The 17,034-nt window shown below is 37.4% G+C and overlaps 1 protein-coding gene across 2 annotated transcripts in view; it reads right to left on the reverse strand.

Moving 5' to 3' along the window:
- Nucleotides 1–17,034, reverse strand: part of GPR158 (G protein-coupled receptor 158) — a 191,021-nt gene that overhangs the window by 86,641 nt on the left and 87,346 nt on the right. For both annotated transcript variants that reach the window (XM_032182604.1, XM_032182603.1), the window contains exon 4: nt 16,720–16,937. In XM_032182604.1, coding sequence (XP_032038495.1) covers nt 16,720–16,937 — 218 coding nt within the window. The remainder of the gene's footprint in view (nt 1–16,719; nt 16,938–17,034) is intronic.

The raw sequence follows: 17,034 nt of genomic DNA on the forward strand, positions 1-17,034 counted from the left end.
TATTCACAAAGTCCAGATATACTCCAGGTCATTAACAGCTCAGAGGTTAGTTATCACCTCCATGTGAGACTCAGGATTTGACTGCAGATCTGCAACCCAGATATAGGGGCTACGGTCATGCCACGTGATGGATGTCACAACATCTGATGTAGCATGTTTATTCTATAAACAAGTCCAGGAGCAGCTACAGTGAAATTGCCTTTGCAGGCTTCCCCTTGGAAGCCAAGACATAATAGTGGGTCAAGGTCACCCCATAGCAGATTATTTCGGTTACTTTAGCAAGATGCAGTGATGGAGAGGAGACAGAGCCTCGGGGCACGGATGAGGAAAGCAAAGTCAGGATGCTGGGGTCCAAGGCAGCCCACTGAGAAAGGAGACCTTGCCCCTGGGTGTGGGGGTGGTCCAAACACAGAGACAGTCAGAGACATCCTTACTAAAACCCTGGTTTCAGTACTGAAATCTCAGGGCAGCACATACAGATATTATAAATTAGGAAGGCACGGAAGTAAAGGCTGGCTCATTACTTCTGCTGTGAAGCAAACATTGCTGTCTCTCTGGAGCAATTCTTTTATAGAAAGCTTCACTCACTGTTTATTAGAGAAATATAGCTGTTTTTTAACTTTCTCATATATCTTTTCTCATTAATAGAAACAAACAAAAATGCTATTACAGAAAGCAAACATTTATCATAGTTTTTTGTTGTTCTGTGAAGCAATGAGGACTGCAGTCCAGCTGAGACAGAAGCATCCCAACAGCTATCTTTAATACAGAGTAACTCACAGAACTAATCCAATTATATGCTTTGCATCTAATCAATAAACATTAGAATAATCCATAATGAGCATAATGAAACCTAACTAGTCTCAAAGAATTAGTGACTCATATAAATGTTTTTTGGAAGGAGCTTCTACAGGTTATCCAGTCCCATCTCCTCGTTCAGGCAGGACTACTGCCAACAGTAATTGGGTCAGCCATAGCTTTGTCTTTCAAAGCCTTCAAAACCTCCAAGAATGGAGCTAGGTAACTGATGGGTAGCTGACCGTGGTCTGGCACTTTTTTCCTAGTGAGAAAGCTTTTCCTAATGCTCAGCCTCAAGTTCCCAAGCCATAATTTATGATTGTTGTCCCTTGTTACATCTCCTGACACTACTAAGGAGAGTTTGGATCTGTCTTTATAAACACCCTTCAAGTAGGCTGCTACTAGATTGCTCCTTAGCATCCTCTTTGCCATCCTATTCAAGCTTAGCTTCCACAGGCTTTTCCAGTAGGTTATACATGTATGCTCTAGCATTCACAGGATGACTACTGTCATCCTCTGGGCTCTCTCCAGTTACCCCACATTTCTTGAACCAAAGAGCACAAAACTGGACTCAGTATTCCAAGAGCAGCCCCACTACCACTGAACAAAGAGGAATAACAGCCTTCCTTCGCTTACTGGGTACGCCCCTGTTGTCCAGTATATGGTTTTCCTTAATCGTGGTGAGAGCTCAGCATTGGCTCATAGTCCTCTTCAACTTCCTGCTGTTTTTCAGCCAGACTGCTTCTTGGGACATTTGATTAATGAAAAGATCAGAATAAAATAAAGCCTTAGAGATAAACCATATGAACAGATGCCTTTGTTAAGATGATGGTATCAAGGCGATGCATCGACCTTCCTCACCAATCTCATTCCAAGACTGGGTTTCAGCCAGTTTTTCTATCCAATTACTGCTTCCAGTTTTGGATCTGAAGGAGCTGGAACTGCATGTGTTTGAAGCAATAAAAACAGTGTTTTGTTCTCTATTCTAAGTATTATCTTCATCTAATTCATAAAGAAACTGACCAGAAGAAGAGGGCAGCTTCTGGAGGAAAACTGAAGCAGAGACCACAAAAGCTGAGGAGCAAGCACATAGTGTAACTCACATATCATTAGAGAACAGCATGTAAAGCCAGATCACATTCATGTCATAACACTTCAAAAGTGGTATTTTGGTGTTACTGCACTTTTTGGTTTGCTCCCGAGCCTTTCTCTAAGGTAGGAAGGAAATCTTCATCAGTTCTGTACATGCTAGTGGCAGTCCCACTGTTAATTTAGAGCTTTACTGCAGATTATGAAACTAATGAGAAGGTGGGGAGTTCCTAGGTAGCACAGGCCAGGTATGCCCAGTCTTCCTTTTTGTTTCCCCCTTACCAATATACCTTAGTAGAGCACATTTTCTTGACCAGGGCTGAAAAAAATGCTTTTGGATTTGCTCGCTCTTTGGTCCATCCATTCTATGTTGACCACATCAATAGTCTTTAAGATAAATAATAATTTTCTATCCTCAGGTCTCAGGGAGTAACACAATTTCTGTAGCAAATCACATTAGGAAACTCAAGTCCTACATGCCTTTTCAGTACTGGCAGTGGGTCATAAATAAATGCTTGACAATTAACTGCACAAGGACAATTAAAAAAAAAAAAGTGTAGCCATCCAAGTTGCATCAAGTATAACAAAACCAGAAGCTAAAATGATGTATAAACAAGCACAGAAGATGCTGCATTACAATTCTCTGTGGTCCTAAGCAATCCAGGAAATACAGCAGCCTTAATTAACTTTGAATTTCTGAATATTTTCACACAATGCCAGTGATATGAGTGTCAAAGTATTTTCAGAAAGGAGAAAAATGAAAAACAATTAAAAGCCAAAATAAAATTGAAGTAATTCTGTATCTGGTACACTCTATATTAATGAATTAACAAAACTGTAGATTTTTGGTGTCAGTCCAGGAAGCCTGCAGATTTCTCCATGGCCACATGTCACAATGGATTATATGTAGCATGGTACCATGGAAACATAGTAAGGGGATGACTTGGCATAATTAGATTTTTTTTTCTCTTTTATTAAATAGTTCTGCCATTTTTATAACATAACAAATGACTGAGTGGGGCTGTGATTAAAAGAAAATTTCCTTTGGCAAAGGTGGCTTACCACCAGGATGCGATCTTGCCTTCCAGATAAACAAGGCCTTAAGAAAATCATTAGAAAAAAAAAAAAAAAAAAAAAAAAAAAAAGAAGATAGATTTCCTCTTTGGTCTCAACTTTGCATACGACATACTCATATTTCTTAAACCGTAAAAGGTACCTACCACTCAACATACAGCTGCTGGCAAGCACGTATTGATGCATGGCAGAATGGCCAAGAAGCTAGGAAACAGAGAACAGACAGAGGTTTGCTCTGTTATGCTAAGCTGATGCATTTGAAGAGACTAGATAAATCACTAAGCAAAACTGCCTCAGAACAAGTGAAACAAAAACCTTAGCTAAAGGTATGCGTGTCAGCAGTGCGGTCACTCTTTGGTGCTTCCAGGAGGAATACTCTCACATGTCCCTTATTTTGCACATCTGGCAGGTCCCATAGCGGAACTATAGATAATGTACATGTGAAGGCACAGTAGATGTGATGAGAAGCTGTTGGATCATGATTCTGAATTGCTCTCCTACTCTTTTCAAAGCCCTTCTTGTTCTAATTCTTGTTTCCTGCTATTGCTGTTTCTTTACTTCTGCCAAATGACTAAAGTGAGTGGAGATTTTGTCAAGCTCAAAATATTTGGTCTGAAGTGGAACTGGTTGAAATGGTTTATTGCCAGTTCATTATCTTACTAAAAAACACCTTCCCAGCATATTGTGTTTTTTTTTTTTTTTTTTTTTTTTTTTTCATTCATAAATGTATTTTTGCTTTGATTTCTATCCACTTTTTTTCTAAAGCCCATTGAACCTTTTTCCTCTCCTCTCAGCCTATATAACTTTTCCCAAGTACAAACACATTTTTATCTTTTTCAGTGTGTGGAAAAACTGAAGAACTAATTTTCAGAACTGCCATTTCACTTGAAATTTACCTCTAATAAATAGAAAACAGAGATTCTTCTTTAAGTCCCTGAGGCTGCACTAGAGCAAGCAAGATGTTTGGCTCCTTTGTTAGAGACAAAAGCAGTAGCTGCCAGTCCGCAGAAAGCCTGTGACATGAAGAAAATCAGAAGAGTGGTAACACGTTTCATTGTGGATACAAAGGAATGGACACAAAAGCAAGTGGAAAGAGACCTCCAAAGCCTCTGTTACACATACCAGAATGGCACTGTCTGGAAAACAATTCCATTCCAAAATAAATAAATAAATAAATAAAAAGAATAAGAAAAAAAGGTTTCATAAATCCACTTTCTTCCTGATCCAAATGCCTTCTAAAAGCATTGGTGAAACAGGAAAAGATACCATATGCTCCCTGGCACAAGAGAACTATCCTAGCACAGGACAGATCTGTCCACATGAAGGCAAACATTTTGAGGGTTGATGGTCTTCCTCATCCCAGGACAAATCACAGCCCGCTACAGCAGAAAGAATAATTCTAGTTTAACAATGTCAAAAAAAAAAAAATTAAAAATGTATCTAAAAGGCTTTCCCCAAGTGCACAGGCTTGTAAGGAGTTAAAAAATTAGAAGAGCGCTGCCATGAAATAAGCAGAGAAGTAAATAATTGTTTTTTATCTTCTCTATAATAAATTCAAAGACTGAGTAGGACTGCTACCCAGCAAAAAGGGAATTTTCAAGATCTCATTTCATTAATGTAGGTTGTCTTACAAAAGTCAAGCAACTCTTTTGCACGAAATGCTTTTCGCCTCAAAGTGGAAATGGTTGTGTCTCTTTTGAAAATTTCTTTGCAAAACATTCAATGTGAAATTCTATGCCCTGTTCAACCTCTTATCACACTGACAAATACTTTTAATGATAATTGTTCTCTTTGAATAATAGCCTTCTAATAGAATATGGATTGCAAATACAGTAAATTTCACAGCAAAGGCCAATGTTCCAAAGATAGGCTTACAGTTCCATGTTTCCATTTAAGCTATATTGGCACGTTGTCAAAATCTTCTGGCATTTGCAGTTTTCTGCAATATTCCTAAACCAAATAAATATAATCCTCATGGCTTTTATATTCCTCTTTAAAAAATACTTACAAAAAGGTCATTTTTTTCTATTACTAGTTATAGCTAAGCCCAAATAAAACGTAATCATTAAATTTACTTTTTACTTGGAGGAAAAAAACAAAACAGGAAAAGCAAAGGTCAAGCAGCCATCAATCATAAACCAATTTCATTAAAAGTGCACATGATGTCAGGCAGCCGAGAAATCCCCAAATGCTTTATTTTTCAATTCATGTGGCCCTTGATCTTTTCTATTATAGAAGTAATGAAAGCTGTTATGATATATCATGAAGATAAGTTGTTCTACATTTTGAAGTACAAATCCTGCTGCATAAAAGTTGCACTATGCCACCTACAATCCAGATACTTGAAAAAATACTATTGGTGAAGAACCCTCACAGTAAAACTAGTTAATGTCCCAGAGACATCTTTGTTATAAGACCAGGAATTCCTTCAGCTTAGATCAAGATAGCTGGCTCTCACCAAATTGTAATAAATGTGAGGGTGAAGGAATATCAATAAGGAGGTAAAGCAGGGTCCTAGTTCAGTTTCAATCTATTCACATCCTTATGGTTAATTTAAAGGTTGAATATGTAAGATGACGATTATCAAAATTCCAGATTGCCTAAAGAGTCTGCTTCACTAGGTATGCCTTCAATTAATGCAGAATGAAGAGAAAGGAAGACAAAAAGGCATTATGTTCTTCAAGAATAAAGTACGCTTTTAATATCGATAGTTGTTTAACCAGCAGGAGATCAAACAATATATATAAAAAATCTGGTGGATTAAAAAAAAACAAAACAAAACAAAACAAAAAAAAAACATTTCACTAGCAAGTACAAGGCTCATTTTGCATGTTCTCCTGGTCCAGTTTACAAATAGCTTTGGATCACCTGAATTGGATTTCAGCTTTCTCATTCAACATGGCATTGCCTATTACTGAAGATAATGCCACAGCTCACTAAAACAGTCTGTATAAATTGTAGCTCAATCATGTGGAAAGAAATAGTTTATGGTGAATTACAGGAGAAAAAACAACCTGATTGCAAAGCTCAAGACCCATGATATCTCAGAGGAAACAAACTGGGCATGATGTAAGAAGAGAAGGGTAGAAAAAACTTGATAAAGAGAAAAAAAAAAAACAACTCATTATTCACATGACTAAGAAGGCAAATGAACTTTGGATGATGATCATTACACTAATTTCAAATCAAACAAAACCTCATCATTCTGAAGGTTTTAAATCCAACTCCGGTTTATTTTATTCACTTTTCCTTTATGAGAGCCAAATGGCTAAACTGCTCCAAACTAATAATTTATCTGAGAAATGCTGACCCCCAAAATGGTGAGACTGTTCATCTCCTCAGAATTTATCACACTAAACGATCTTGTATTAAAAAAATTAATCATGGGTTGTATGTTTCACTGAAAATAAAAGCACACTTGCCTTTGAAGGAAATCTTGCTACATATTCCTGCTACCACTGTATGGTGGAAAGACCCAGCCCCACGTCCTCCTTAAGTTATTGTGGACCCTGCACAAGGAGAAAGTAATGAAGACTGCTCTTGCTCCAAGAAGTGGGAGTTTAAGCTAAAGGAAAACAGATGGATAAGGGCAGATGGGAAGACCAAGGGAAAAACAAGGCAATATCACTTATTGTAATGAGCCACCAGCACTCCCAGCCTATCAGTATCACACACTTTGTAAGTTGCTGAATCTGAAAACATAATATGGAGAGCAGGGGAGGCTCTCATAAAGCCCCTACCACGTATGAGGAACATATGAAGGGAACAAGGGGTGTATTTGAAAAATGTAACAAGATGATGATGGAGGCTGGTGTTGACACTTTTGCGTCAAATAAATGGCATGAGTAGAGAGGGAAAAGCTTATGAGGGATCTTGAAAACAAGAAGGTATAGCTTACGTACGCTGCCAACAGAGAGAAGCAATAAGGACAGCACAAAGTGGCAGGATAGGGAATTGTTTGCAGCATCATGTTGAAGAGATACAAACAAGCCATGACTGCACTTGCCAAAGCCAGAAGAAAGCATTGCAGTAGTCAAGGCACAAGGTAGCAAGATAAGGCAAGGATTGGCAGAAGGCATGTAATAAAAGGGAACTCGGAAAGAGTTCAGTGAGACTCTGACAGAGCTGGAGGCAAAGTGAGCTGAGTCCAACAAAATGTTAGATAACAAGCAGATTCCTACCGTAACTAAGAAAGCAGTAGCTGGGACATCTTTGAGGGAACCAGGAGGAGATGGAGGTTTCTTTTCAGGTCTACTGATGATATTGATGAGAAGTTGTCAGAGGAAAATGTCAAGATTTTACCTCAGAGGGAGGGAGGCATGTCTGGGACAGAGAAGGCAGAAAGCAATCTGACTGTTCTCAGCACAAAGTCCTAAAGAGAAGCTGACAGTATAATGCTGCTGCTTGTGATCTACGAACCTTCAACTTTCACCCAAAGAAATAATGAAAAGAATGAGGAATAGGCATATGTTTTAGTCTGAATGATCTGAAGAGGCTACAGTCAATTACAGTCTCCAAATCTGTGCCCTGTCTATTAGCCAAAGACATGTCAGCTCAGGGAACCACGTACAAAACCTTCTTCCATAGACAAACATCTATGATTGTCACTGCTAAAATTTCAAGATTTGTTGGTTGAAAAGTCCCTTCATTACAAGATGGGCTTTTACTTTGAATAGTTCTTCCTAGCTTACACTAAGGTGGTTATAATAAAAAGAAAGGCCTAGTTCAGATGGAAGTCTGCTCTTGGAGAGGGAAGCATGCCAAGGACATCATGCAACCCACCAGGGGCTTAGCTATTGCTATTGATTGTACAAGGAAGGTTCACAGCAGCATACAACTCCAAGACAAATAGCAGGATAAATAAATAATGCCACTGCTATTCTGCTGACATGACAGGAAGTCCCCTCCCAATAAACCTGTAAGCGTCCATTCACAAATCCAAATGAAACTGCAGGTAAATGCAACTGTCCTGAAGTTACTGCATCAAAGAATCAGTGGTAAAAGCTTATCATTGTGTGAATGGCCATCTAGTTTACTCAGCTTCCCTGAAAGGAGCATACGTATGAGATAGTCTTCAAGAACCAAAGACCAACATTAGCAGATGAACAAAAAGCTTAGCAGTTTAGTTTAATTTCTAGCTCCAAAACTGCTTTGGAAAAAATATTTTATGCTGTACTAGTTCTCATTGTTGGGAAACATATGCTGAGATTCATGGATTCAATTATCTTTTTTTTTTTTTTTAACATTTATTTTAAAAGGAAAATCAGATTATTATACAGTTAAACTTATATATGCATTCAAGGCTACTACAGCCTTGTCTCTCCCTGGTGACAGCTATCTTCCTAGCCAGGATCCTGTATTAGAAATACTCTGTTATCTGCTCCACTGACTAGAACATTGGGTCTCTATGCTGTAGAGTTTTATGGAACATTGAAGGAATAGAAGGTGACAATGATTCTGAACTGCAAAGTTTTGAACAGTGATACATAAAGGCTAAGAAAGTACACGCCATGAATCAGTCTGAAAGCCAACATGGAGCAAATGTATCCTAGTCCACTGCTGATTCATGTCACTTTGAAGGCAACATACTGCCCTACAATCTTGCATGTTTTCTGGATGGCCACTAAGAAAATGTGCTAATTCAACATTGCAGAGACAAAAAATTGGCTTAATATAAAGATACAGGAAGAAGATTGTGAATTTTGGATCCTTACAGCTATTGCTGAGTATTGATTAAAAGTCTTGTTTAAGACCTACCTTGTCCATTAGGGTAGACCCTGTCTAGTGAGCACCATTGCGTAGCCTAATTGTGCCTCCTATTGCCCTGCTCATTCCATTAGAAGAGCATCCACTAGATATTCTTTTTATACATTTATATCTTTATTTTCTTCACACATCAGTTTGTCCTGGGGCCTACAATGTCTAAGGTGGAAATAGATTTATTTTTCTGTTTGCAAGTACTCAATTTCCCTAAACCACTTATTATAATAAATGGAAATACACTCAGATGTGAAACCTGTGGGCTTATGAAGTGAATGCCACAACACCCTGCAAATGAATGGCAATAACAGTGCTGCAGCCATCGTTCACTGTCTTTGGGAACCACAGCAGCCACTATGTCATTTCTGATTTTCAACTGCTAACAGAGCCTAACAGCCCATGCACTTATCGTTTCAATATGGCATTCTGCAATTATTTATGTGAGAATTAATAAAGGTACAGCATCCCTTAAAGGCATATCTTAACTATGCAGAAAAATAGGAAAGGACATCTTATGAGTTCTGTTTTATGAATGGAGGAAATGAGAATTCCACTAAAAGTAACATCTGTTTTGAAAACATCATCAACGTCTTTAAAGCTGCACACCTCAAGACTCCAATAAACTTCCCCAAGAAATCACAAGAAACTAGGTTCTCACCCAAGGATGTAATGAAGAAAAGGTGCATAAAGCACTGCACAGAATATGTATGTGCTGAGTGAACTGTTGGGTATGCCCACCAGCACAGCATGTAAAGGCAGCTGCTCCATCTGCACAAGATCTTTTCCCTCTATCAAGTTTCCACTTCAGCTGAAATGTCAGCAATTGGTGTCTAGGGAGAAAAAAGCAGAATGTGCACCAAAGATTAAAGGCATCCAGGCACAAGCACATCAAGATGCTGCTGTAGTGTTAAAAAAAAAAAGAGAGAGAGAGAGAGAGAGAAAGGACTGGCTGATTTACATTAGAGAAAAAGGTATGTTTGCAAAGCCAGCAAGCTTTAATATTTAAAGATGTATCACACATCAATAGCTTGTGATTATCTCATTCTGAATTATTGCATCCTATCATGGTTGCAGTAAGGATGAAAAGAAATTCTTGATTTCTTAGTATTAAAAAGAAGAACTACAGCATTCATTTGCATGTTGTCTTTCCATCTATGTGGAGTTTTATGCAGTGTTTAAAATGTCATTGTTTAAGGCCGATCTTCATGGTTTGGAAATCATATTTAGCAGAACATTTAAATGCATTTACACTAGAGAGTATAAATAGGAAACTGGTGCCATAAAATATCTAGTCATCTTGAACCCCAGTCACTGGAAATCTATATTCAACAAAGAGTAAAAACAATATAAAAACAGTCAGTTGCTGTTATTTACCACAGTGAAAATGATTTATACTTGTTGATGATTAGCCAAGTGGTCTTGTTAACTGCAAGCTTTAATTTGATCAGTGTTCCATATATTTTTTTTCTTCTCTAATGCATTTTTGTGTTTGTTTGTTTTTTTCCAACAGTATCCATAAATGGGAAATAAAATATAACACAATAAAATGAGGTTTAGTTATAAATTTCTACTATTTGGAAGCATATACGTTTTTGAATGGGGCAAAGCCCTTCATTTCAATGGGATCTACTGCACTTCTTTATCCTTGTTAATGCCATATGACAACACCCTTCTGAACCACTGTTTTGAATATTTTATTCTAAGCACTTTTCATGTTATTTTTAAGAGCTGAAAACAATATTTTCCAAGTGTTGTGGTTGCTGTCAGTGTGAGCAAAGGCTGGTGTCATGTTCTCATCTCTCCTTGATCCCTGGGGCAGAAGTAGCAGCTAGCCTCTTCCACTCGAGGGCTGAGATCAGCATCTCTGTTCTCTTTGCTACTAGAGTTCTTACCATTTGTAAGGGCATTTATGACTCCTCACAGCAGTAGTATTCTACCTGATAGCTCCATGTTTGCACTAGTATGCCACTATGAAAAGATCAGTTATTTTCAGCTCTTCATTCTGATCCTTTTGATGGCAGTCTAATAATTGATGAACTCTTCGGCTTCTTTGTAGGTGATGTCCTTCCACAGCCCAGTACATTTGGAAGAACTTGTTTACAAGGCTGCTGGTTTTAAGATTTTGGTAGATCTTTAGTCCTTTAAATCATATGTTAACTTTGAATTAAAAAATTTTCTTAAGCTTTCTGTTTCTTCCTGATGGTGTTTTGCTCCGCTGCCCTCACATTGCATTTAGTCAACACTGCAGTTGGTTGCTCTCTGGTTTGAGCTCTCCATTGGTTCACATAACACTCCTTACACAGATGAATTCTCTCCTACTTTGTTGGTAAATTTTCTTCTAAAATCACTGTTTAGCTTCTCAGTTTTGAGAATATTTGCTTTACTATCAGTGATTTCTGTCCTTGCCTATCCAGCTACTTCTGTTAGGTTAGCCTCATAATTTATCCAATCAATAATAATGGCATAGCACACAACAATGTTTGCTACTGTTCACCTTGAGCTGATTTGTTTTTTAGTTGTTAAGACTTAAGAGAACATTTTGTATCTCTGTACACAGCCATACAGATCTTATTCCATGGGGCTGAAAGATGTTCTGCAAGATCCTTTCAGACAGTCTGTCAAAGCCTTTTGAAAAGCAAAGAAAAAAGAGGAGCCTATTAGTTTATATGCTCCTTTCCAATTGCAAGCCTCAGTTTAAGCCTGTTCCCTGTTTTGCATCCACTGTCGCTTCATCTTCCTTAGTATCACACTTCAGAAGCCTGGATGTCTCCCCAGTTGCAGTATTCAGCAAGATCATCCTGTTGGGGCCCTCTAATAACACTCCAATGTTCCTTTTCCTGGGCTCCACTGCAGAAATCCTTCAATGCCATCAAACTGGTGCTGTCAGGTGCTGTCAGCATTTCTGATGGGATTTGATCAATTTTCATCTCCTGGGAGTTTTTCTGCCTCTTGTAGCTCGTGTTAATGTCACAGTCAGGCTTTCCAGCTTTCATTACTGTTTGGCATTGTGGTTGTCTAGAATAGTTAGAGATTTCTTTCAAGTGATATACACATCTGCTTTCCCTTCTGTATTAGCTGTTAATTATTTTTTTTTTTCCTTTTTGGCTTTGTTTGGCAAACTTCCTTCATTCACTCCCCTGCTGAAATGCTTTGTCTTTTCCCTCTATAGCAGCAGCATCTGCTCTCTCTCTTATATTTCTCATCTTTCTCTGTCTTTCCCTACAAACCTTTTCATTAGTGGCTTAGCTTCTGCTACTCCTTCTGTGCATTCCTCCGTCATTTTTGTTTGTTTGTTTGTTTGTTTGTTTCTTACCACTTCTCTGCTTTCCAGTTCTCCTTCTCTGCTTTCTTTTCTCTGCAAAGGGCCACATTTTCTGCCTGTGATTTTCTCCAGTTATGACTCTTGCAGTTTATTAACAGTGCTGCTGAGCTAATCTCAGAGCTGCTGCGTCACTTTCACCTGTGTTTGACAAAGCCTCAAATGAATTCCTCAGCATCGATCTGAGCTTTCTCAGAGTATCTTCCCGTAGTTCCATTTTGTACTGTTTGCCAGTGCTGACTACTGCTTCAAGTCACTAATTTTCAGTTTCATATATAGGTTGGCAATGCAAAATTTTGGTCAGTGCCATCAGCGATAGCTTTCCGTAACTGCGTCTTGGACAACTGACTTGAATTTTGATTCATCCCTCTGATATTGGTTTTGCCATCTATCAAAAGCAACTATGCAAGTCTAGATGAGTAACTACAATGCTTTCAAGATCAGAAATGAAGTCTAACTTGATGACTCTTTGACAAAAGTATGGCTTTCTAATTCTACTCCAGTGTCTTATCTCAGGGCGTGGTTTAATATGGAGAACAGCAGAGAGTTATCCTTTGTGGTCTATTCTCCCCACTTCCAACAATAAATAGTATGTACTTCCCGAACCAGATGTTTCATTAAAAGCACTGTGACTAAATAACTGACAATGGAGAGAACCTTCATGATTCCTGATAAACTCTTTCTGAATTGATTTACACTTTGGGATCTTTATTGTTTTGTGCCAATGAGGGACATAAAGCAACTAAAAATTGTTCATAACATGCAGTTTATTTATTTGTTTTACTGCTTGGGAGATCTGTTGAATTCCTTTTAGTTATAGATTAAGAGGAACAGTAGTATTATTTATTTCCATGTCACCATTTCCCTGCCTTATATGATTTTATACCATATTTGCTACACTGTCTTTTACTCTGTCTTCTCTCAATTACCTACAAGAAGCATAGCTCACCTAGCTCCTTGAGATCATCATTTTTAAGAGCTTTTGTTAGTTGTCCTTGGAAAAAATACCCTCATCCATATGGAATAATCCACCTTCACAGAGATATAAATACATCTGTAGGGACATCATATTCTCACAGAAGTCTACTTCTCACACTTATTCACAGACCTAGTAGTTCTGTTCTTTATTAAAATTTCTATGAATTACTTAGTGTGTAAGCTGGACCTACTGATCTTTAGCTCTTGTCATCATTACCAGCAGTCTCTATAAATGCAGATGTCACGTTTCCTATCTTCCATTCCTCCTCTACTGCTATTAATATAAGCAGTGGCTTACTCCACAGTAAATAATTCAGCAACTTGTTAGAAGAGTTCTTTTGGAAGTCTAAAGAGGACTCTTTAGAGGATCCTTAAGAAGCCTCTCAAGTTCTTTCAGAACTAGCTGACTTTTAGAAGATTGTCATCTGGCTTTGCTGATTTATACCCATTCATTTTGTCAAGATCCTTCAGCCATGAAACCACCGTTATTGATATTTACCAGGTTTCCCTGTAGATCATTATTATTACACCCTAGGTTAGTAATAAAGATCATGTCAGAAACAAAATTGTACCTTCACATTCTGTCAATAACTCTTTGAAAGTAATTGTTGAAAACATCTCTCTTCCCACTGCTATGATCTCCTCTGGGAATGGAGCAGTAGATCTATTACCAGATCTATATCAACCATTTAGTAACTGGCTTAGACCTAGCATATATTCCACACTATTGATGAAACCAAGTAGACGAGTGACTTCCAGTAGCTTCCACTATGAGTATCATATCTTGGTCTTAATATGTATAACCACTGTGATCTGAATAGTTCAGATTTTTCTTTTCTAAAATACTTCTGATCTGCACCTGCTCTTCCTGATATGCTAGCTTTTGGAGACCAATCTTGACACCTCCATTGCAATTTGAAGAGTCCTTTTGGACCTTTACTGTTCTTTGTCTCAACTCCTGCAACTCACAAAGTAACAGGCTGGGTGCCAGGGATGTTTTTTCCCAAGACACTTTTTGTTGCCAGACAAATTTTTCAAGACCTTGGCTTTTTGAAATTAATATTTATCAGGAACGTCCATGAAGTACAAGCACTGAGTAGTGTTCTCTTATGCACATTTCTACCAGAGTGGTAACCTAACCCCACCCAGTTTCCCATTTTAATGAGCATGTTTTACTAGTCAACTACTACAACAAAATGCCACGTATCCACACCTCATTCTTTTCAACACTGGGGTGTTGAATCAGTATTTTTATATTCTGATCACTCTATTTTGCAGTTGTAAAGACTTTGAAGACTATTTCTTAATACCATAGCAGTATATACTTCTTTCTGTTAAAAAGCTATATTAAAAATTACTTTTTCTAACTATTTGAATATTTTAATGCCATATGTGGGAGGGAACCCCAAAAATGTTCTTCTCTGACACCCACCCAGCACAACAGATATGAGCAGTTTAACACAGTTAAGTTTAATCACATATGGATATACTAATCCAATTGAGGCTTGTTACACTAACAGTTGGAAATTCTCAAAATCCCGGTATTTTGAATACTTTAATAGCTGCTCTTTAATTTCTGTGACTTTTCCCCCTTAGTGGAGAGTAGACAGTTACCGGTTTTCTTCATTCACGCCAATTTTCTGTCATTATCGAATGTAACCAGCAGTTTTCTTATGCAAATACTCATTGTTCTCACTATGTTTGCCCTTCATAAAGCTTCTCATTTCATGTTAATCATACAAGATCTTTTTCTTTTTAAAATCATGCTGTACCAACAAGATATTGAACATAAAAGGAATCCAAGAAAGAAACTCAGCTGACTGCCATGAAAAGCAATGGAACACCTATTTTTCAGTTTCTGTTTCTTGAAAACATTGATCATAAAGGAAAGGATTGTTAATCTACACATGACTTTTTTGTCTCTCTTTCCTTTGTGTTTTCCTTGTGAAATACGCATTTAGAGCAAAGTCAAACTTTCTTCTAAGGTAGCTAAATTATAATTGAATCCATTTCTGTCCAACTAAATGAAATGCTATATCTCAAAGACATCTTTTTTTCTTTCTGGGAAAAAAGGAAAAACAAGTTCGGTTTTATGTCTGGTTCTCATGTTCAGATGTCATAATAAATCTCTCAAGGTAACAGGTAATCTGGAAAAGAATAGATTTATGGTTTTTCTATATAAAGATTGGAAAGTTCTTTAGAAACAAGGAAAGGTGTGTATATGCTTCTTGGTTTGCCTTGGTATTAAACGTTCAGATCCTGTCTGGTTCTTTACTCATAGCTTACTTTGAAGGAGTGGCTGATTGTCACAAACGTAAAAAGGTACCTGGCATAACTAGCAGGTTTTGTGAAATTCAAGATTTCTCTAGTATGTTTAATAAATATATATATATATTTTTAACAGTAGTGAATATGATAACACAATTTATGTCAGTGTTCAATTGCAAGTTTGTTTCTGTAATTTCATTCATATCTGACCTCAAACTATTTATGAACAAGTATAGAAATTTCTTATAAAACCATCAATACTTTATTGAGAAAAAAATCAGGGGAAACTTGCAAGGGCTGGACATGAAGTAAGCTATTCTGCTCACTTTGCAGAACTAGAGAGAAAAGTTTTACTCATGAGGAACACTTCTTTCATCATGATCTATTTTACACAACCATTAAAATCAAGCAACATTACTCTGAGGACTAAAACCTCTCAGAATTGAAATTAAGTTCTTCTGCTAAGTTAACATTAGGCAACTAAATAGATGCCTACAAAATACTTTTCATAATGAAAAACTTTATAAATACAATTAAATCTGTAATTTGAATCATTTGATGCAATTTCATTAAATGCAAAGACTCTGTCAGAAACAGGGAAAAAAAATAATAATGTTACTGTTCATTCTGTGATTTCCTGCCAGGATATTAAAGTCTTTCAAAATGAGCCACACATTTGTAATACAGACAGTGTAGGATTAGGGAGATTGTGGGATCAAGTGTTCCAAAAACAAAAATGGAAATGCTTATCTAGTTATGGAAAATGGATGAAGCTATTAATTTCAACAATGTAGCATATTGTGTGCACACCTACGTCTTCCAAATGTAGGTAGTGAATATGTGCCAGCTTACATCCTTTTTTTTTTTTTTTTTTTAGTAAATTGGAAGTTTCATAGAATATTCTGTATTTACTGATTTACTGAGCCAACAGTGAAATTGCATGAGATATTACATGTAAATATATTTTGAATGAGGTAAAAGCAGAAAGTTTATTATCCAGCTAGTGTCTCAAATGTATTGAAACCAAACATCCTTCCTAGCAGTGGTAAAACAGCCAGAGACTTTCAAGACCTAGAGTGTATAAATACCCACATACCTTCTTAGGTACCTCCATTATTGGCCTCATTTTCCAAAATGACTTTGAACACAATAGGTTTCCTTGATTTTTACAGACCATCTATAAATGTAAGCAGACTTCACTGGAAAACAACTTGCTCAGCTTTTTTTTTGTTGTTGTTTAATTACATAAACAATTTAGGTACCTCCATGCCTACAGGAAAGCATACCTGTATGGAAATCCAATCCTCTACAAAAGAGTTGTGCTCCTTACTTGAGAAGTTGAGTGTCCTCCAGATGAGAAGCTATTCACGTAACATAAATGAGTCTCTACTACTCAGTGAGAAGGAAGATTAAAGTAAAACAAGACTGCTTACCTTTGCCTTGCGGAAATGGTAGACTACCAGCATGCTTATGAAGTCCAGCAGCATACAGAGTGTTTGGAATGAGATGATAGCAAGCCGTAAATACTTGTCCTCCTGTGCATAGCAGGGAGTATCATCTGTACAGTACGAACATCCTTCCCTGCAGGGCAGGCAGGTGTAGACTTCCTCCGACAAGTCACCTCCAGAAAAGCGATTATCTGTATCCTTTCCTGAAAGTACCAAGTGGGGCAAGGGAGGGACAACTTTAATTGTACAGTATGCACAGCTCTTACATACAGGAGCAAAACAGTTCTCTGCTGACTCCTT

This window comes from Aythya fuligula, chromosome 2, assembly GCF_009819795.1.
Source record: "Aythya fuligula isolate bAytFul2 chromosome 2, bAytFul2.pri, whole genome shotgun sequence".
In the NCBI taxonomy this organism is placed as follows: Eukaryota; Metazoa; Chordata; class Aves; order Anseriformes; family Anatidae; genus Aythya; species Aythya fuligula.